Source organism: Rattus norvegicus, chromosome 17 (assembly GCF_036323735.1).
Source record: "Rattus norvegicus strain BN/NHsdMcwi chromosome 17, GRCr8, whole genome shotgun sequence".
In the NCBI taxonomy this organism is placed as follows: domain Eukaryota; kingdom Metazoa; phylum Chordata; class Mammalia; order Rodentia; family Muridae; genus Rattus; species Rattus norvegicus.
Genome location: NC_086035.1, coordinates 259344 through 282105, shown reverse-complemented (window position 1 = coordinate 282105; position 22762 = coordinate 259344). Strand labels below are relative to the sequence as shown.

Below are 22762 nucleotides of genomic sequence, written 5' to 3'. Positions count from 1 at the left end.
GAAAAGTAAGAGGACTAGCTGCTGAGTATGAAATAGCCAAGCTAACCAGAGAAGAGGAAGGACAGGGCTCTAAGAAAACAAGGCCAGTCTCCCCAGTCTCTCACTGGCTGCTCCTTGTTTGGACCAGGAGGATATACACATAAAAGCATGTGAATTCCCACTGGCTTAGCCCATGAAATACCCAAATAATTAATCAATGTCAGTAGAAACTCTTTTGTTCTTTCTACTTTTTCTACCATAAATCATAAAAAAAAGATTCTAGTCATTTAGCTAAATGACAACCCTCTCCTGAGACCCTTCCAAGAAGAATTAATTTCTCTTTACAGTAATCCTCTTTCTTTAAGCTTTCTCCCTGACTTAAGCCCTCTTTTAACTTCACCCTTCACTGTCTATAAAATTAGTCTTCAGATTCCCAAAACAAAGAACCTGTAGGCACTGTCTCAGTGAAAACTTTGGTGATGGTAAATGCCAGGCACCACAGCCTCCAAATTAAATACTGGAGACAAGAAAGTCTTTAATACATTTAAGGACCCAACACTCATCCATGTACACACGCTAAAATGTAGAAGTATGTTTCACACAAAATGAGTGATGCCTTGAAAAATAGAAGAAACACCTCATTCTCATTCCCAGGGAGCCAATAAAGCAACGGGTGGGAAGGAACAGATGAAAAATGACGTTCCTCCTGAAGGGAACTTGCTGTGGTAACTGGTAGCTCTGAGGTAAGGAAAAAAGATGATGGCGATTTATTCCCTAGACCATAACAGGAAATCCCTGGGACTTACATGTGAAAGTTTGAGACGCTTAGAAGACATGTGGAAAAATGTGGATATTCTACAAATTTCTGGGGAAGACAAAAGGGAGTGTCAGCAATTACAGTCTGTCTCTCTTTCATTTCAAACAGTGTTTGAATTCTTGAAGCATATGTATACTAACATATCATCTGCAAATAGTGATGCTTTGACTTCTTCCCTTCCAATTTATATCTCCTTGATCTCCTTAAGTCATCTTATTGCTCTAGCTAGAACTTCAAGTACTATATTAACTAGGGACAGAGGGGAGAGAGAGAGAGAGAGAGAGAGAGAGAGAGAGAGAGAGAGAGAGAGAGAGAGAGAGAAGGATGAAGGATAGCTTTGTACTATTTTGGATTTGGTAGAACTGGTTTGAGTTTCTCTTAATTTAATTTGATGTTAGCTAAGGGCTTACTATAAATTGCCTTTATTTTGTTTAGATATGTCCCTTGAATCCCTGGTCTTTACAAAAGTTTTGTGATGAAGAAGTGTTGGATTTTGTCAAAGGCTTTTCCGGCATGATAATTATGTGTTTTAGTTTTCTTTCTTTCAGTTCGTTTATATGGTGGATTACATTGACTGATTTGTTTTTTTTTTTTAATTTTCCTTCTTAAACATTTTTATTAATTATTTTATTTATTTACATCCAAAATGTTGCCCCCCCTCCTGGTTCCCCCTCACAGAATTCTTCCCCCATCCTCCTCCCCTTCACCTCTGAGAGGGTACCCCATGGCATCCCCCCTCTTTGGGGCATCAAGTCCCTACAGGATTAGATGCATCCTCTCCCACTGAGACCAAACAAGACAGTTCTATGCTACATATGTGCCAGGGCTTCAGACCAGCTCAGGTATGCTCTTTGGTTGGTGGCTCAGTCTCTGAGAGCTTCCAGGGGTCTGGGTTAGTTGATGCTGTTGGTTGCCATCCCCTCAGTTCCTTAAATCCTTCCTCTAACTCTATAGGGGTCCCCGACCTCAGGCCAATGCTTGGCTGTGAGTATCTGCATCTGTCTCAATCCACTGCTGGTAGAGCCTCTCAGAGGACAGCTATGCTAGGCTTCAATCATGCATGTGCTTTTGGGTCTGGGTTACCTCACTCAGGATGATCTTTTTTAGTTCCGCCCATTTACCTGCAAAATTCATAGCAGGGTTTTATCTGCAAGGAAATTGGATGAAACGTATGGCAGTAGACTCAGCCCTGCTATTGAATGGGAGAGTTGCTTGCCTCTTCTCAGGATAGCATCAGCTGTGATGCTTGAAACAGCAAATGTCCTTTACTACATAAATCATTTGATATTATATAGGCAATAGCTCCTCACTATTTCCTATATCATGTCACGATTATATCCACAAAGCAGATCATTTCACAGACAAGTCTGTTGTCAAGTGTGTAAAAAAAAATTCTCTGCTGACTTTTCCTAATTAGAAGCTAAACACTTAGCCTGTCAGTTTTCTAAGTACCAGTAAAGGACTCCTGGTCAAAAAGAAAAGGACCTTATTTATCACAGCAAAGCAAACACCATGGGCATCAGTTTGTCTACATGAATTCTGTTGCATCTAAATCCCCGGGGGATAGCAGATAGACATGCATGGACATCTGTACACACAGATAGGGTGGGAATTCTGGATTCTTTTGTAAAAATACAGAAACATTATAAGGATATGTTTTCATTCCCGGTATGGGGATATGAGGCTGCTTTTGTCCACAGTTGACTGTGATTTGCTTCATACTCTATCAGAGGAGTAGTTTTGCCAGCTGTGGGTAGTTTCTGCAATTATGAGATGTTCGGAATTCTGGAAACTTTTCAGAGGGTACATAAATGCTAGAGTACAGATAGGCATGGTTGATGGTTGGTGTCATTTAGGGACTTAGTGGTGGTCTGTTAAAGTAGTCCCACCCAAAGAAGAAACAACAAGAAAAAATTAGACATCCTGTCGGTAAAGATCAAACTTGCCCCAAGGAACTTGAGGCCCCGAATACCCTAATCAGCAGTAAGTAGTCTGATGATAATGTCACCCCCTTTCAGATTCCTGACTTTATTCAGGGAGCTTTTTCCTTTCCCCTCTTTTCTTGTTTTCTCTCCCACAAAGTAGCTAATGTCAGCTACATACAGTGGGTTGCAATGATAGAAAGGAGCCCTGAGCGGAGGAAAATTTTTGTTTTTCTAAAAGTGTCCTTTGCTGTGTGTTCTGCAAACCACCTTGAAAAGATGGTGCCTTAAAGACTTAAAAAGCATTTAGAGACCCCAAGAGAATGATTTACCAATGCACGTAATCAGTCTTTTTAACAAATTTTATTTCCAGTAGGAAACAAAAAGTGGTGTTTGTTCAGTATAATTCATTATCACACTGAAATAAAATTTTAAGAGGCCGAGTTTTATTAATTAGTATCTTATGCTGACTTTTATGCATAAAAAATAGCAAATCACTATCACATTGTTGCTAGTATTATCTGAAAATCTATGTAGTGCTTTTATAGTTTCAGCATAATTTTACAAGATCATTTTAGGCTCCTAAAATTGTTAACAGACAATGAGAACAGAAGGAAGTTAATTGGTTAGTTTTCTTAGAGCTAAACAACATCTTTTTCTGTTGAAAACCTAAAACTTTTCCTAAGTTTTAGCAGTGTTTGCAATAATCTTAGGCTTTGCAATAAGCTGTGCTATAAAATTTCTGAGGCTCCAAGGCTCTCTTAATTAGCTGCAAACATTTTCCACGTGCAAAACAGTTCAAATTAGCACAAGAATCATATCCACACAGGAAAGAGACAGTTTTGTAATAGTACATAAATGTTTACTTTTCCATGTGATATTGTATTCTATACCTATCATATTAAAATATTTTAAAGTGTTAATTGTTAGGTAGATTCAATCACTCTCCATGTCATTATAAAGGTGAACATTAATACAGAAACAGAATCATTTTAGCTCTGTTCTAGGAAATTCTTCCTCATTTATTACCAGAAAATTCATTTTATCATGAAATTTTATAGCTGTTAATCCTCCATTCTTTAGAAATGTACATCCACTGAAATCCAGTTTAGACCATGGTCATAAGTAATGTCTTTCACACATTCTTTTTGTGTGCTATCATATCATAGTTAGCATATATAGTAAATCATTTTAGAAATGATCTTATGCTTTCTTTACTTTTCAAGTGGAAAAGAAATCATTTTATACAATGATAGAGCAAATTTGGCAGAAAGACAATGATATTATAATCTGTTTCCAAATACCATGCCTCACTCGTACAAGGAAGCTAGAAATGATGGATTTAAAAGTGTTTTTAGGTCACCCAATATGGATTCTGAGTGCCAAAGTCAGGTCCTTTATAAGAGCAGAACACCCTCATAACCTCTGAGATATCTCTTTAGCACCAGATTTGTTGAATTTGATGATATTGAAGTAATTCTGCTGTATCATGATTCCTTTACATTTAGTCTTACGTGTTTTTAACCAAAGAAGCATACACTTTCAACAATGTCAAATCACACAGAAGGCAGAAACACTGTTCCCATATACCCATTACTCCTGAACACTTCAGTGAACATGTTCTACAACAAAGATATTATACTGAACCACAACCAACCATCATAGTCACGTTGGCTATAGTTCCAGTTTCGTTAGCTCCTGACAGCATCTTCACAGAAGAAGTGTCTCTAACCTAGCATCGTGCCCAGCATCTCCTTTCTGATGCATTCTTCACCTTCAGTCCAGAACGCCTTTCCTCACTCTACCTCTGACAATTGACTACATAGGCCACCACCAGGGGTACCACCTCATGTTCCTATCACTGCTGCAGGTGGGAACATTCCCTGAGTAGGAATTTTGGAATGTATAAAATGGAGAAAATGAACTGAGCACCAGCATTAATCGCTCTCTTTCCCTGATTGTGGTCATAATGGGACCATCTGCTTTGGGACCATGCTGTCTTCATTTCTTCTCTATGAGGATGTCTTAGGGTTTTACTGCTGAGAACAGATACCATGACCAAGGCAACTCTTATAAGGACAACATTCAATTGGGGCTGGATTACAGGTTCATAGGTTCAGTCGATTATCACCAAGGCAGGAACATGACATCATCCAGGCAGGCATGGTGCAGGCAGAGCTGAGAATTCTACATCTTCATTTGAAGGCAGCTAGCAGAATACTGATTTCAAGGCAGCTAGGACTAGCGTATTAAAGCCCATGCCAACAGTGACACACCCATTCCAACAAGGCCACACCTGTTCCAATCAGTCCATACCTCCAAATAGTGTCACTCCCTGGGCTAAGCACATACAAACCATCACAGAGAGATTACATCCATGAACTAGAAGGCAAAAAAAACCCCACCCTTTCTCTCTTAAATTTATTTTGTCTGAACATTTTTCTATGGCAGGAAAAAAACTAAGACAAACATTTAATATTAACTAAGTTTATTAGTCATTAGCAAAATAACTTTAAGAATGATAGTATTAAAATGTCAAAATTTAAGCCTCCACTAAAATAATTACTCCTATACTACAGTGGGCAATTTTCCTGACATGAATCCTCATACCATGTCATAAATGAGTTCCTCTTTAAACAGGGTACTGTGGCTGGTCTGTCCTTCTTTTCCAAGAATGACATATGATATTGAGAAACAAAACTATTTAGGGGAAAAAAGAAACAATTTAGTTTAGCTAAGTAATGATTAAACCAAACCACTGAAAAGTTGCTCTGTCTCAAGCCACAAAACCATTCAAAAGACTTACAACACTTTCTACCACTCAGCATCTCTGTACAGTGCTCTCAAGTGTTTTGTTATACAATTTTAGCTTCGGCATGCAGAGCTGAATTCTTTTCATTTCTCTCTCTATGTTCTTTAGATAATTTATGGGCAATAAGTGACCTTTCATTGACTCTGAGGTATGAAGCGACTGAATAGGATGTCCTGGTATGAAGAGAGAAATGATACCAGCACAGAAATAGCCACAGCAAGGAGAGATGGATCCAGGATTTACTACAAATCCCTAGTAGCAAATGAAGGAATGAAGAATAAAGGGAAACACACATATAAAACACAAAATTCTAACTAAGAGCCTGTCTTTCAAGTTCCGTAAACAAATCTGCTTTCTGAAGAAAAGGGCGTGACTCACACAGTATTTTTCTCTTATCGGGAACTCTCATAAAGTGCAAAGAATGAAGTTTTCTCTAGGTGTTTCATCTTCAGCGAGATAGAGTGTGACACAAGAAAATTCAGAATAGGATCAAACAACAACAACAACAACAACAACAACAACAACAACAACAACAACAACAAATAAGAAAAGAAAGAAAAGGACTCTTCAGATTGAAGATAAGACCAGTTCTCTATAGGCAATATCTTCCAAAGTTAAGTTTCCTCCCCTTAATTGTCAGTTCAACTAACATTTAAATAAAGTGCATAGAATCCTTAAAATGAGAAATGTTTGCATACTCTTCTCATGATTCCATTTCATGTCGTTAGCCCTGGAGTGCCCTAGTGGATGGTTCTGGAAAGCTAGGTGAATACAGTGTGAACAAGTCATGCTGTTTACACAGAAAAAGGTTTACAAATGCTTTTATTGGCTTTTTCCCCCCTTTTACTGGTACTCAAGATGGTCTCACATTTGGGTATTATATAGTTTAATCTGGAAGAATTATTCAGTCTAAAAGATAATTTAGAATAGATAAATACGTATTGAATATGGAATACTAAAAGTTGGTCAATCAAAAAGGAAAATCTCACATTAGCACTGAAGTTTTCAGTTTTACCCAGTGCCCATCTCAAATGCCTCCTACCCTTCCCAGAAGCTGTTGGTTTCTTCTTCTTCTTCTTCTTCTTCTTCTTCTTCTTCTTCTTCTTCTTCTTCTTCTTCTTCTTCTTCTTCTTCTTCTTCTTCTTCTTCTTCTTCTCCTCCTCCTCTTCCTCCTCCTCCTCTTCCTCCTCCTCCTCCTCTTCTTCCTCCTCCTCCTCTTCCTCCTCTTCTTCCTCCTTCTAAGATTTATTTATTTCTATGTATGTGAGTACACCATAGCTGTCTTCAGACACATGAGAAAAAGGCATTGGATCTCATCACAGATGGTTGTAAGCCACCATGTAGTTGCTGGGAATTGAACTCAGGACCTCTGGAAGAGCAGTCAGTACTCTTAAACGCTGAGCCATCTCTCCAGCCCTTCTGTTGACTTATTAATCCTCCAGTGGATTCTAAGTAAAGTATTGTCAACACGACCAACCCTGCAAGTGAGAAGCAATCTCAACTGTGGAACAAAACCGGATAAGGTGGTGCTAGGGCCTCCTTGCCTCTGTTCTCTTTTTCTCAAGCAAGTCAAGACTTTTGAAGCTCTTTATCAAATAGTAGAAGTGATGTCTAGCAATTTATCGTTATGTGTTTTACTAGTTGACTATTATGGTCTTTTCCCCCTTACGAACACTTCATTCTTCTTCACAGGTCCTGTCATAGAACCCATAAAATTTGGTTCTAATTGCATTTTATTAACAAAGCCTTCCTATGAAACAAAATTGAACTTTTAACTTTTTTGAAATTTATACAAAGGTGGGATAAATTTTGTAAATTAATAAGACCATTGGATGAGAAAGGCATGCGAATAGGTGTTTAATGCAGGGACTGTACTATCATATGCGGGCATTACCCCAGCTAGAGGATTCTGGGCATGAACTCTGGAGTATGGCAGACTTCATAAAGGAGGTTGAGGTGAACCCTGAGGGCTGCCTTCAAGGGGTCCTGCCCTTCAGTGATCTGTATTTTTAAATATGACAACTAGTTTTTATTAGCTGATTCAATGAGATTTGGTCTAAAAGGAGTGAATTCTGAGAGTAGGAAAAGTATGAATAGTTCCAATCAGGTGGCGATGGTCTTAATTAAACTAAATGGGTGGCAAAAACAAATCAAAAGTGATGAATCTGGGAAAGGGGCCAATAGGAAAGGGGTGGGTGGGGTGTGGGGTCATTGTTAGGATATCAGGTAAGGTCTCTTTGGGGAGAGGAGCCACAGTGCATTAAATGCATGCATGGGACTGTCAAAGAAAAAAAACTTACTTTTAAAAAGTTGTTTTTAATTCAAGGAGGAATATATTTTTAAAATTCTAAACTCATAGCTGAATTAAATCAGTAGAATTTTAATTGAGGCATATTTTTACATTTTCATGAAAGATAAAAGTAAAAGTATTGGGTTTTTTTCTGGAATATCTGGAATATCATTATTCCACTAGAATACTGACCATTCTACAAATAAAAGCATACTAGATTTTTGCCAAACCAGAAACACAGTACTCAATGACAAAACTTTTAAATGTAAATGTTGGCATGTAGAGAATGACTAGCAAAGTTTTGTCTTTAAACAATAATTTTTACTAATAGAAACAAACTGTTCTGTGAAGGGAATACCCACACGGTTTTTTCCCTGAGCAATTTGAGCAGGGTGCCAAATTTGGCCTATAAAATTTAGGCTAGTCTATAGGTGCTCTGTCCCTGCAGTGTTTAAGAGTTAATTAGCATCTTAACCCTGAAGCTGCCAAGGTCTTCTGTACACTGGTAGAAGATAAACGGATGCAGGATGATGTAATGCCTGCCAGTCATTTCTCCCATGGACTTAATTCCTGGAAATCGTTTCAATCCTCAAAGGGAATAAATGATAGTGTTAGCCAATTAATTCCTAATAACACTGTTCTTTCTGTTTTTATGAAATATTCACTCCCTTAATGGTTATTCAGAGATATAAATAAATTCAAATACACATTATGTATTTTAGACCCTCACAGAAGATGAAAGTCTATTGTAAATAAATTTTAGTTTTTCAGGTTGCAACTGAATAGGGTTTTATTTGAAAGGTTCTTTATTTTCCCCAGACCTACGCTCTGCTATTTGGGTCCAAATTAGACCAGGAATTAAATGCGAAGTTTTCCAGATAGCCTAGAGCAAGTTTTAAGCATTTTGCTGTACTTACGTGAATCTCCCGCTGCTACCAGGGGCAGGGTCTGAGCAGACAGCAGCAGCAGCAAAAGCAGCAACACATCCAGGAATGCTCCTTTGACCCAGGCCATGATCACTTTGGGCTCCCGGAAAATCTAAAGAGAGCAGCAGCCGCTTGGGTGGCCCCAGTGTCCTGCCTGGCTTCTGTCAGTCCTCACTGCTTGCCGGCTTTCCTCCCATAACTCATGGGCTGCCAGCCCCCCTCTGGCCACGCAGAAGCCAGAGCTTCTGCTCCAGCTGCACACACACACACTCCGGTTCCCGCGCTGCGTGTGTAGGGAACGCCACCTTGCGACGAGAGTCTCTCAGCTCCAGGCTATGTGGCTCCCTTCCTGTCCCAGAGGTTTAAGCCCTGGTTCTCCCAACTTAAGACCCCAAGGTGGCAGATATCAAATGCTAGTCTGAGAGGAGATAGGAGCCTATGCCCACAGTCTTTGTAGCTCTCCTCAAGCTCATACATGCAGCTGCCTCTCTCACCTGGGTGTAGGCTCTGGGCTTTGAGAACCACCTGACTCATTTTGTGGACCCCCCACTGCCATACCAGGGCAGCTGTTTGCAAAGGCCAGGTGTTATCACCTTGGTGACCGACTGCAGGGAGTTGCATCTAGGGAAAACTCTGCTCTGTTTCATCTCAAAAATGATGGGCCAGAAAGCACTCTATAGATGGATGCATACGGAAGCTCACACACACTATCTGAAAGCTCAGGGGTCAGGGTGCTGGTAGGCAAGGCTGATGAGACTGAGTTGTCCTAATCAAAGACTGTCTTTAACAGGGTTTTTGTTTTGTTTAATGCCTAAGCACTGGCCCTTGTGCCTTCTTTCCATTAAGTTTAATCTTTGCCAACAATGCATTAAAACGTTATTAATCCAGATTTTTAAGAATCTCTTGAAGTTTTCACCTTGAGGCAGACACCTTACTATCTTCATCTTGGTGTGGTCCTTCAATAAGGTAAACGGAATTGCAGATAAAGAAGTCTAAGCCCTGGGCAGTGGCTTGTAGTGGTTCAGTCTCCTGTTTCCCTGGGAAGGGAAGGAAATCTCTCCTCTAAATCCTAAATTCACAGGACAGGCTCCCAGTAATTGGAATCACAAGGTTCCACAAATGGGTTATCCTGGAGAATTAATAGCTGTATCTACTTTCTGTCTTAGGAAAACAGTTTTGAAAATACTCCCAAAAGACTTCCTTAAAGTTAATTTTAATGTCTCAATAATATAAGCAGCATCTTAAGCCACTCTTGGTTTATTGGTTTTACTAAGCTACTTTTTCACAAGAACTATGCAAGTCATTCCTCTTTCACTAAGGAAGGTTTCTGAAGATGAAGATTTTTCTAAAGAATTATTTATTTTACATATGTGAGTACACTGTCGCTGTCTTCAGACACACCAGAAGAGGGCATCGGATCCCATTGCAGATGCTTGTGATCAAACATGCGGTTGCTGGGAATTGAACTCAGAACCTCTGAAAGAGCAGTCCGGGCTCTTAACCACTGAGCCATCTCTCCAGCCCCAAGATGTAGATTCTGGATTGATTAATTGCCCTGAGAGAGAGAAATTAAGAAAACGGAACCCATTCCCTACACTGAACAAAAGTAAAACCACAACATGTTAATAGTTTCCGATTTTTGCTTACACAAATGTATGCAGCCTGCACTTTCAGTAATTCAGTGGAGTTTTGCTCCATATTTTACACTGCCATTCTGTTTTTTATGTCATCTCTTAGTGGTATGTGAAGTAGGTAGGACCAGGACCTCCAGAAATCTCCTTTTTCCCCCATAGTGAAAACCAAGATTTATAAAGATCAGTGTGTCTCGAGCTTCACAGTATAAGGAGATACTGAAGGAATCTTCCAGCGAGGACAGGCCTGAGGGAAATATAGGTTCATAGTAAAAGAGGGGCTGAAGAGAAGGCTCAGAAGTTAAGAGCATTTACTGCTTTTGCACAAAACCTGGGTTTAGTTCCCAGCACACACATCAAGCAGTTGACAACTGCTTGCAACTCCAGGCCGAAGGGATCTGATGTCTTCTGCCCTCCTCTAGTAGCTGTACAAACATAGTAAACATAAAATTCACACAGGTATGCATGTGCGCACACACACGCACACACTGAAAATTGTATAAAATGTCATAAGGCTTGAAAGTTATTAAGAGAGTTTACTCTGGCTTGGGTATTTCACTCCTTGAATGTTGGGCCCTGTGTTTCATCCTTTTAATAGGATTTCACTCACAAATTACTTTTTTATGGCATGATGATCTTGTAAATATTTACAGTTTGATTTTATTATATAAAGCTGCTTGTACATTATAACAAATACATTCTTTTTTTAAAAAAATAAATTCTGGTCTGGAGATAACGTTGCTGGAAATGAAGAAACTGTTTCTAGAAGGAAAAGAATACAATATACTAAGTGTATCACAATGTATGTTAGAATTTATAATCCTTCAGTTTCAGTTCCAGACTCTTCAGTGTGGTCTTACAAGTGACACTGGCCATCATTGTTTAAAGCAAGTCCTATGATTAAGCCTGATATTATGGGGTCAGAATACATAGCCTTACTGTATACCTAAACCTTGATGTATGCATAGCAGAATCTTGCAGATCCTCTCATTTAGTCTTCCAGGCATTTGAATAAGAAAACACATACCTAAGAAGGGAAAGTTACTTTCTCGGTGTCATGTAATTGCACTGGATATTTTTCTGGTAAGGAATTTTCTCCAATAGGATTCATCTTTTTATTGCTATGAATGTATTACAGATAAGAAGAGCAATGGAAGACATGGTACAGCCCCGCTCGCTGTACCAAAGCAAGACAATCATTGCATTTTATCTATAAATTAAAATAAGTCCTCTTGGGGAATGCTTTCTGTCTACACCTGAGGAGAATGAATGTTTTCTGTCTATGTTAGATGTAGGGCTACATACACTGTGGAAGGAAATCTATAGATCACTCCCCACTTCTTTTCCCACAGAATCTTATCCACCAATTTTCACAGCAGTAGGTTAATTAAAGAGTAAACTGAGCATGAAAAAAGATTAAAGTGGAATCCCTAAAAGTGTAGCCACTTTTGCCTGCCAATCCAGTGGCACTTTAATTCCCAAGACAGAATTATACTCCAAAAAATGTGTTACATCTCCTAGAATTATCTTTTAGAGTATTTTTCTAAACAATGCGATGTGATTTTAATATAAATTTTCAAATGTACTATTGGACAGTATAGGTACAAGACAGAAATCACTCAGATTATTTACAAATGAAGGAAATAAAGTCAAAGATCAGCTTCACGTTGTAACAGCAGCTGAGACGCTTAGAAAAACGTTTTGATGCAAGAGACTGTGACTGCTGTTGCCCAGGGCTCTGAGACCAAGCTTTCCTTCCATGTCTTTGAAATGAAAGTAATTTTATTTTCTGAATATTTTGTGAGAATTATCTGAGAGTAGCTATGCAAAGTGCCAATGCCTATAAATAAGAGTTCAGTCCATTAGTCATGTTGCCATTAAATTAAAAGAAACATAAACCCCACAAATAACTTTTCAAAGATGGATAATACACAATATAAAAGAAGATCTTGTCAAGAGGTGTCTTCCCATCACCTCTCCCCAATTAGATATACTTTTCTTTATCTTGAAAGGATATCCCTAAACACTATGTTTCCTAGGGGGATGCTTGTTAAATACTGGCTGTTCAGACTTCTTATGCTTCTAGAATTTCTTATAGCACTGTAGACCAGAGCTGTACTAGAACAGTTTCCATATAAATAATAAATAAGGTGCACATTTTGTGGTTCAGTCTGTGCCAATACAATCATTCCCCTGATTGTCCAATGTGGATCTATAAAAGTTTAATATCCTGAAGTAAACACTTAAGCACACTTACTATTAAATGTACATTCCTAATCTAGTAGAAATATTACCTGTTTTGTTTCACAGGATTTATCCTGACTAACTTCTTGTTTGTATCAACAAATTTTATATGGTGTCTGGTGATGTATGATGTGGCATTTTTACTAGAAAAGGAAGAGCCTCAGACTGCTTTCCAAAGGACAAGAAAATATGCTTTAAAGCTCAACACTCTCGAGTTTCACCTTAAATGAAATTTAATCCCATAAAGAGTCTTTTTTAGGGAAACTTGAAGAGTATTGCTGCTGAAGTCAAGACACCTGTCAGAAGCATCGTTTTGATCATTAGTAGGGCCATTCTGTACCCCCTTCAGATATAAATTGTTTAATTTCAATATGTTTTATTTCCTCTTCAAAATCATCCCTTTAACCTACCTTTCAATGTAAAGTCTACATAAGTGGCAAGGTTTTATTCACCCATAGGATATGATTCTGTGGGTAAATCTAAAGAAGCCATCTTCGTAATCTCTTGGGAAATGGTAGTGGAAGACGTTTATAAAAGTCTTCTGTAGACAGTGAATATAAATGGCTAGTGTGCACATAGGACTATGTTCATGCAACAATTCTATTGAAGAATTGTTATAATGGCAAATGGAAAGCTTCAAAGCACATGAGAAGAAACAGGTTTTTTTAAAACCTGATAATCAAATTTTAGTCGTATAAATATGACTAGAAATTGGAGATGTTTTATTCCCAAAATGTATATAGTCATTCTTGAAAAGTTTAAAGTAATCAAGTAAGAAAGAAAAGAACTAATGATCTTTTCAAAGCCATGAGAAAAGCATTAGATATTCCAATATGACTCATGATGCCTTATAATTAAAAATACAATTAAACGGGGTTGGGGATTTAGCTCAGTGGTAGAGCGCTTGCCTAGCAAGCACAAGGCCCTGGGTTCGGTCCCCAGCTCCAGAAAAAAAAAATACAATTAAACAAAAAAAGGTCTCAGACTAAAATTGGATAAGAATTTCATAATTATGAGTTGGGGTAAAACAAGTTTGTGCTTCATTTTCTATAAAAATTGAAGGAAAGTTATAAAAGTATGCAACTATATAATACATTTTAGCATTAAAATCAAAGTAATATTGTTAACAACTTAATGTGCTGTCAAGGACATATGTATCCATATATGCATTAGATTTACATGCTTATATGAAACATTAACAAAATACAAGAAGCACTGTTTTTGCAAATGTCAGACCTCCAGAAACAAAGAGAATCAACCTTGAAAGACAAGAACTAAGCAAAGTTTCCCATGTGACTGCCCTTGTGGCCTGAGACTTTTCAGACCACAGCACAGGCAGGAAGACAGCAGAGTCAGGAAAGCATCGGAGTTAAAAAGACATTGTGGGAAATATAGAAAACTAAGCTGCAATTTACAAAAGACACAAGACCTACACAAAACGAGGACATCACAAGGGAGCAGAGAGACAGCCCCTAACGAATTTTGCACTGTAGTAAGCAACTGTGCCCATAATCTGCAAACAGCTTTAAGACCAAAGGAATGACAACTCAGAAGATTTGGGAAAACAGTATTCAACACTTTTATAAGGTCAGAAACATTGTCCATTCCCACCAGCTGCACTAAAAAGATCTTATGTCACTATAAAGGGTTCATTACCTTTAACTTGGGAATTTCTCTGTCATTTAAAGGATTGCAAAAGCAGGGCATTTCCCCCAAATAACTTAATCACCAAAGCTGGATAATAGTTATAGGAAAAGGATACATATCATCCAAAAGAGTCGAAATTACAATACTTTGTTTCCAATAAAAAAATTACCAGATATGGACAAGGAAGATGGCTTTATAGGTTGGTAATTAGCTAAAAAGGAAACATAGAAATCATAAAACTGAGAAATATTGTAACTGAACTGAAAACTTTGACAGAAGGTGTAAGTTTTAGACTAGATCAAACAGAGGAATTACTGAACTATAAGGTAGGTCTCTGGAAAGTACCCAGTATGATTAATAAAAAGAAAGAATAATGGAAAAGCTAGAGACAATGCAAAACAACATCAGGAAGAGTAGCATATGAGTCATTAGTGTATCAGAAGGGTCCTCTTTTCTCCCTTCTGATGGGGACAGGAAGCACATTAAAAAATACAGTGGCAGAAAACCTCTCAAGAATGGGAAAGGGACTGCAACTCCAGATCTAGAAAGTTCAAAGGACAGAAGAAACCCACACTGACACACATCACATGTAAACTGTCACAATTAAAGAGAGAGGCTTAAAGGCAAAGGGAGAAACACAAAATGTTGCATACAAGGGATTTCCATATTGCCATGCCAATGAGATATTTTTATTTAGTATCAATCTAACAAAACAGAAGGGAGTGAAAAGATATATTCAAAATCTTGAAAGAGAAAAGCAAATCACAATACTATGATTAGAATTTCTGTTTTTCAAAACAATGGAACATCAAGAGACTGCTAAGAAAAACAAATGCCAAGGGAATTTACCACCACTATTCCTAATTGGGAAGGAGACATCAACAGTTGCATGAAAATATAGCAATTGTAAAACTCACTGGTAAAGTATACTGTCTGTCTCAAAACAGTAGAAAGCTACTTTGCTGGTAGATAATTATATCTTTATTATGAAATTTAAAAGATGTTGAGACAAACCAAAGAAACAATTCTGTTGAAGTCTAGCTTAGTGAAACACAGAGTATATAGGTGTTACTTACAGAGTATGGTTGAAAGATCGTTTATAGGAACACGGGTGAACACTAGTGAAAATTGTGTCCCTATGGCTCCCTGAATGACATGACACGCAGGCAACTGGAAACATCAAGGATCAGAGTCACCTTTCCCCAGCCATTGTTACTGCTTGAGTAACAGTGTGTCACTTCACCAGAGACTCCAAAGCAATGAAACTAACCAGTGATGGACTAAATAAAGCTTCTGGAAAACAAACCTTTTCTCTTCAGAAGTCAATTATCTCAGGTATTTGTTACAGTAACAGACAGCTGAGTTAACACAGGTACGTAATTGTTTGTGAGAAAAATAAGACTTTGCCTTCGAATACTTTTAAGTGTTTAAAACAAAAGTTTAAATATAATTTTAAAGTTTATTCTCATTTACAACAGTTGTTAAAAAAAAAAAAAAGCTTGTCCCGACTCTTATGCCAAGTTAGCTGCAGTCCCTAACTTTTACCCTCTCTGGACACTTCTGTTACTGGACTTGTCATGTTCTTTATATTACTATGTAATTATTATTTAGGAACATATCTTATTCTTTTTTTTTTTTGATTCTTTTTTTTTTTTTTTTTTTTTTTTTTTCGGAGCTGGGGACCGAACCCAGGGCCTTGCGCTTCCTAGGTAAGCGCTCTACCACTGAGCTAAATCCCCAGCCCCCATATCTTATTCTTAAAGAAGGCTGATAGGATTAATAAGAACTGCAAAACAGTTGTTGATGAACTTCCCTGAAATAAAAGTCATGAACTAAGCAACTTCCCAAGACGGATTACATTAACCATCCCTGAAAATTACAATCCCAGCCTCACTGGTCTCCCGGCTGCTGCCTCTTTATAAATCAGCTCCTCCATGAAAAACTCCCAGTGGCTTTCTTATCCATAGTCCTTATAATGGCTTGCACCGTCCTGCATAATCTCCTTCCAGATCTCATTTCCTAAAGTCTCCCCTCTGTGAACCCAACTGAAACAGCCTACAGCCTTTCATGAACGGCTGGCATCTTTCTGCTGCACAACTTTTGCAAACGTTCTTTCTTTCTTTGGAACATGCTTCCTTTAGACATCTTAGGAGTTCTGTTCCAGGTCCCCCAACCTTGTCTTGGAAGGTAGGAAGTTTGTGCCTACTTATCACTGTGTGACTAACAATAATTTCTTACTTGCTTGCCTGTACTGCCCTCTGGCGTTCACTCAAGCACAAGTCCGTATCGTATAAGAACTGTGGCAGAGGCTTTTTACCTGTTTCTCCTGTGTTGGAAACACAGTGGCAAAAAGAGCTTGATCTGCAGGTTTAGAGCAAGTGTTAAAAAATGTTAAGCACAAGCAGGGCACCGCACTCACACTGCTTTTTCAAAAGAAAAAATACACAGAAAGGGAAAAGATATAAGAAGAAATATGCACTAGAGACAATTGTAGCTTTTTAATATTATCAGAATCTTTTTTTTTTTTTGCTGCTGCTGCTGTTGTTCTAATATGAAATTTTATATAAGATAACTAGAGAAAAACTACCACTAAATGGATTTTGGCTGGAAGTAGTTCTGGTTGATTTCCTAAGTTGTGTTGATTTAAAAGGGGAAACAGTCATCACCTAGAGACAAATTAATATACTGGTGGATGAAATGAGAGACTGTGATGAATACTTTTCAGTTAATCTGTGTGAAGAATGCAAGTCAGATGGATGAAGACTACAAGAACTGAAGCAAGGGTAGACCTGTCAGAGTCAGCCAGAGAGAAAAGATTCCTAGTAACTAAGGTTTTTTTTTTTATTTTTTATTTTTTTATTTTTCTTTTCCTTTTTTCGGAGCTGGGGACCGATAACTAAGGTTTTTTTTCCTTCCTTCCTTCCTTTCTTTCTTTCTTTCTTTCTTTCTTTCTTTCTTTCTTTCTTTCTTCTTTCCTTCCTTTCTTCCTTCCTTCCTTTCTTTCTTTCTAATAGATATATTTCTTTACTTACATTTCAAATGTTATTCCCTTTTCTGGTTTCCTGTCCATAAGCCTCCCTCCCCTCCCCCTCCCCCATACCCATCCACCTCCCTTACCCTCCCATTCCCCTGCACTGGGGGTCCAACCTTGGCAGGACCAAGGGCTTTCCCTTCCATTGGTTGCCAACAAGGCCATTCTCTGCTACACATGCAGTTGGAGCCCTGGGTCAGTCCCTGTATAGTCTTTAGGTAGTGGTTTAGTCCCTGGGAGCTCTGGTTGGTTGGCATTGTTGTTCTTATGGGGTTATAAGCTCCTTCAACTCTTTCAATCCTTCTTCTAATTCTCCCAAAGGGGTCCTGTTCTCAGTTCAGTGGTTTACTACTAGCATTGACCTCCGTAAGTTTTTTTCTTAACCCCCTGCTGTTATCAGCAGGAGTTAATTGCCAGAAACCAGTCACTTTTGGCCAAAGACCAGCAAAGAGTTAAAGAAAGTGGCTTCTGGACCCTAGAACAGTCAGCTTAAAAGGCCAGAGATCACCAGCCTTTGGTCTTAGTACCTGAAAGCTGGGGCTGGCTCCCAGCACCTTTTCCCTTCAGATCATACCCCTTCTTCTTTCAAGTAACAAAGTATATCTCTTTAATAATACCTCTGATGCACTTCTTAGTGTTTTAATTTTATTGTTTTCTTTTAAGTTGCATTTTTAGACTGGATTCTTTTTTGCTAAATAACAGAATACATAATGATTAAATCTGTTGTTTCTAATTGTATTTAATTTTATTTCCATCGTTATTTTATCAATTTTTAAAATTGCATTTCAACTTGGATATAAAAATCACAAATACATTTTAACATATATACTTATATTTATAAAAAATTAAATGTTGATGATTTTAAGCAAATTGTTCAACTAGCCTAGTCTTTTAATTTAAAAACATATTTAGCTACGCTATTTATATAAAATGTGGATTTCATCATGACTTTTTCATACAACATGTTTTGCTTACATTCACTTCCATTCATCCTCTCTTTCCTCGCAATCTTTTTTTGCTTATCTATTTCCCCCTAATGCCAGCATAGTCTTTCTCTGAGGGGATAGCTTTGGAGATCTTGGCAGGATGTAGGCTACTGAGTGAGAGCAACTACACACAAAGGCGACAGGCTCAGATTTGAAGGAACTTGGAGAAATGGCCTCAGTTTTTCCTTTGACTAATTTGAATATGTTTTGCTTTGGGGATTGTTCTATAAAGCTGTAAGTTCATGTGGAAAAGGGTATTTCTGGAAATATAAAACTGGTTTAATCAATTGGTATATCATTTACATGTTTAATAGACAAGTTTTAAAGCAGACAGTAAAACATTTGACCTTCGAAGACATTTTATTACAAACATATAGTTTCAAAACCAAATTTTCCAGAAATCTGACAGTAAAGGCATTTTCTGTTATTTTTGTGTTATGTTCTGTTTTCAGTTTCCAAGTAATTTTATCCAGAATTTTGTGTTTCTTTCATGAATCAATAAATACTATACAAAACAATGTAAAAAATGGTTACCATAGTGAGAATGGCTAAGATCAAAAACTCAGGTGACAGCAGATGCTGGCGAGGATGTGGAGAAAGAGGAACACTCCTCCATTGTTGGTGGGATTGCAGACTGGTAAAACCATTCTGGAAATCAGTCTGGAGGTTCCTCAGAAAATTGGACATTGAACTGCCTGAGGATCCAGCTATACCTCTCTTGGGCATATACCCAAAAGATGCCTCAACATATAAAAGAGACACGTGCTCCACTATGTTCATCGCAGCCTTATTTATAATAGCCAGAAAATGGAAAGAACCCAGATGCCCTTCAACAGAGGAATGGATACAGAAAATGTGGTACATCTACACAATGGAATATTACTCAGCTATCAAAAACAACGAGTTTATGAAATTCGTAGGCAAATGGTTGGAACTGGAAAATATCATCCTGAGTGAGCTAACCCAATCACAGAAAGACATACATGGTATGCACTCATTGATAAGTGGCTATTAGCCCAAATGCTTGAATTACCCTAGATCCCTAGAACAAACGAAACTCAAGACGGATGATCAAAATGTGAATGCTTCACTCCTTCTTTAAATGAGGAAAAAGAATACCCTTGGCAGGGAAGGGAGAGGCAAAGATTAAAACAGAGACTGAAGGAACACCCATTCAGAGCCTGCCCCACATGTGGCCCATACATATACAGCCACCCAATTAGACAAGATGGATGAAGCAAAGAAGTGCAGACCGACAGGAGCCGGATGTAGATCGCTCCTGAGAGACACAGCCAGAATACAGCAAATACAGAGGCGAATGCCAGCAGCAAACCACTGAACTGAGAATAGGTCCCCCGTTGAAGGAATCAGAGAAAGAACTGGAAGAGCTTGAAGGGGCTCGAGACCCCAAAAGTACAACAATGTCAAGCAACCAGAGCTTCCAGGGACTAAGCCACTACCTAAAGACTATACATGGACTGACCCTGGACTCTGACCCCATAGGTAGCAATGAATATCTTAGTAAGAGCACCAGTGGAAGGGGAAGCCCTGGGTCCTGCTAAGACTGAACCCCCAGTGAACTAGACTATGGGGGGAGGGCGGCAATGGGGGGAGGGTTGGGAGGGGAACACCCATAAGGAAGGGGAGGGGGGAGGGGGATGTTTGCCCGGAAACTGGGAAAGGGAATAACACTTGAAATGTATATAAGAAATACTCAAGTTAATAAAAAAAAATGGTTATCATTTCTCTTCCCTGCTCCCCTCACCTGGGGACAATCCCCCTGGAAAACCTCATTCAGGGATTCTCCCTGTTCATTTCATCCAGCAAAACGAGGCCAAGCATGTTTTAGTCCCTGGAGTCACTTTTGGAGACTTGGATGGGAAAGAAAGCCTTTAGAATCAGGATGTGACTAGATTAGGGAAATGCATTAGTGTTTTGAGAGTCAGGAGAAGGCACCTAGGGCAGAGCCTATCGCAAAGAAAATAGTGTCTAAAATGTTCATGGTTTTTATTAAAATAAACTTGAAGGAGAGGAAATGACTCAGCAGGTAAAAAATGCTTGGCAACCCAAGTTTGAGCCCCAGAATCCATGTAAACAGCCACATATGTTGTCACACATCTGTAACCCCAACACTCCTTTGTTGACATGAGGCAGAAACAGATTTGCCCAGATGCTCAGTTAGCCTGAGTAAGTCATGCAATGCATCCTCAGTAACAAGAGATTCTGCCTCAAAAAGATAGAAAATGAGAACTGAGTCTTGAAGATTGTCCTCTGATCTACACACACACACACACACACACACACACACACACACACACACACCACATACACATGCATGCACACACATACACCACATATGTATGCACATACACACACACACTACACCACAATGCATACACACACATGTACTCACATATGCATGCATACACATTCTCATTCTCATACACACCATACACACATGCACACACATACCACACACACTTGCATTCACACATACTACACACACCACACATCACTCACACACATACTACACACACAACACATACATACACTCCACACACTCCACACACACACTCCACACACCACCACACACCACATACACGTTTATTAAAGATATATCAGTGTGGGCTTCAACACACACACACACACACACACACACACACACACACACACACACAAAACAAAATAGACCAACCAAACAAAATATGATCATTAAAGTGATTAAAAGTTGTACAGAACACCAGGCCTGGAAGTATAGCCAGCAACCCCAGATACTTGGAGACTGAGACAGAAAGATTACAAATTCAAGAACATTCTGAGCAACTTGGTGAGATCTTGTCTCAAAATTAAAAGGTAGAAACAGTTGAGGATGCAGTTTGGTACATGGTTAGCATGAGCAAGGTCCTGCATTCAATCCTACAAAAAAAAGGAAAAGCAAAACAGACCACTGAAGCCTAAACGTCTTCTAATACTCACACATCTAAAGTAAATATACTGACATTTTATTCTGTTTCTTATTGCCAACAAAGTACTGAATACCATTACTGATATCTTAAATGTCTGTGGGCAAAAAGAGAGGAGAAATCATGACTCCACAAAATCCTGTAATCTGTCTGGGCTACAGAAGGTGGCAGAAGCGGCAAAGTGACCCATTTCTCTCTCTCTCTTTTTTTTTTTATTAACTTGAGTATTTCTTATATACATTTCGAGTGTTATTCCCTTTCCCGGTTTCCGGGCAAACATCCCCCTCCCTCCTCCCCTTCCTTATGGGTGTTCCCCTCCCAACCCTCCCCCCATTGCCGCCCTCCCCCCAACAGTCTAGTTCACTGGGGGTTCAGTCTTAGCAGGACCCAGGGCTTCCCCTTCCACTGGTGCTCTTACTAAGATATTCATTGCTACCTATGGGGTCAGAGTCCAGGGTCAGTCCATGTATAGTCTTTAGGTAGTGGCTTAGTCCCTGGAAGCTCTGGTTGCTTGGCATTGTTGTACATATGGGGTCTCGAGCCCCTTCAAGCTCTTCCAGTTCTTTCTCTGATTCCTTCAACGGGGGACCTATTCTCAGTTCAGTGGTTTGCTGCTGGCATTCGCCTCTGTATTTGCTGTATTCTGGCTGTGTCTCTCAGGAGCGATCTACATCCGGCTCCTGTCGGTCTGCACTTCTTTGCTTCATCCATCTTGTCTAATTGGGTGGCTGTATATGTATGGGCCACATGTGGGGCAGGCTCTGAATGACCCATTTCTTATTAAGCACATAGTTCTCTGGGGCTACATACAATTATTAGATAGTGTAGAGTAACAAGAATGGTAATGTACGAGTTAATAAAGGTCATTAATGATTATGGACATCAGTTCTGTGAAGCCTGTGACACAGTGAGACTCTTGAAGCAGTTTTATGAGAGGCTGATCAGAACAGCAAAGCTCTTTCAGACTCCTTCACTGGTCCTTGCCGAATTGATGGAAGGCCTATAGCTATAATAATATCTATTATTAAAACAACTAGGGATGATCATTTATCCAGATGTGATGATGTAAAACCATAATCTTAGTACTTTGAAGGTAGAGGCAGAAGGATTAGGAGTTAAAAGTTTTTTTCTGGTACATAAGCTCAAGGCAAGCCTGATCCACATCTCAAAAATCAATCAATCAATCAATCAATCAATCAATCATTTAGTAAATAACTTTATACAGAAAAATTGTATTTTACTATCAAAAAAGTATCAACAACACTAAATGATTATTTAGTTTATCATACTATTTCTTAACATGAAATATAAAATTTATACCCAAACAGTTCTTTAAATAATCCTTTTGTCTTTACCTGAAAGTGTTTTTCAAATATCAGAGATGCCTTTCCTATTATAAAAAGATATTAAATATTTGTATTTTCGGAATTCAAAATTATTTTACTTTAGAATTTGTTAATAATGCTAATTAAAGTGTTACATGTAATACTCAATGCGTGTTATTTTAAATGTTC

General features: G+C 38.6%; 1 protein-coding gene across 1 annotated transcript in view; it reads right to left on the bottom strand.

Annotated features, from left to right (window-relative positions):
- The window catches only part of Cntnap3 (contactin associated protein family member 3), a 188097-nt gene extending 179128 nt beyond the window's left edge, over window positions 1–8969 (bottom strand). The window contains exon 1 of the mRNA NM_001402217.1: window positions 8738–8969. Coding sequence (NP_001389146.1) covers window positions 8738–8834 — 97 coding nt within the window. The 5' untranslated portion in view covers window positions 8835–8969. The remainder of the gene's footprint in view (window positions 1–8737) is intronic.
- Between the last annotated feature and the right edge of the window lie 13793 nt (window positions 8970–22762).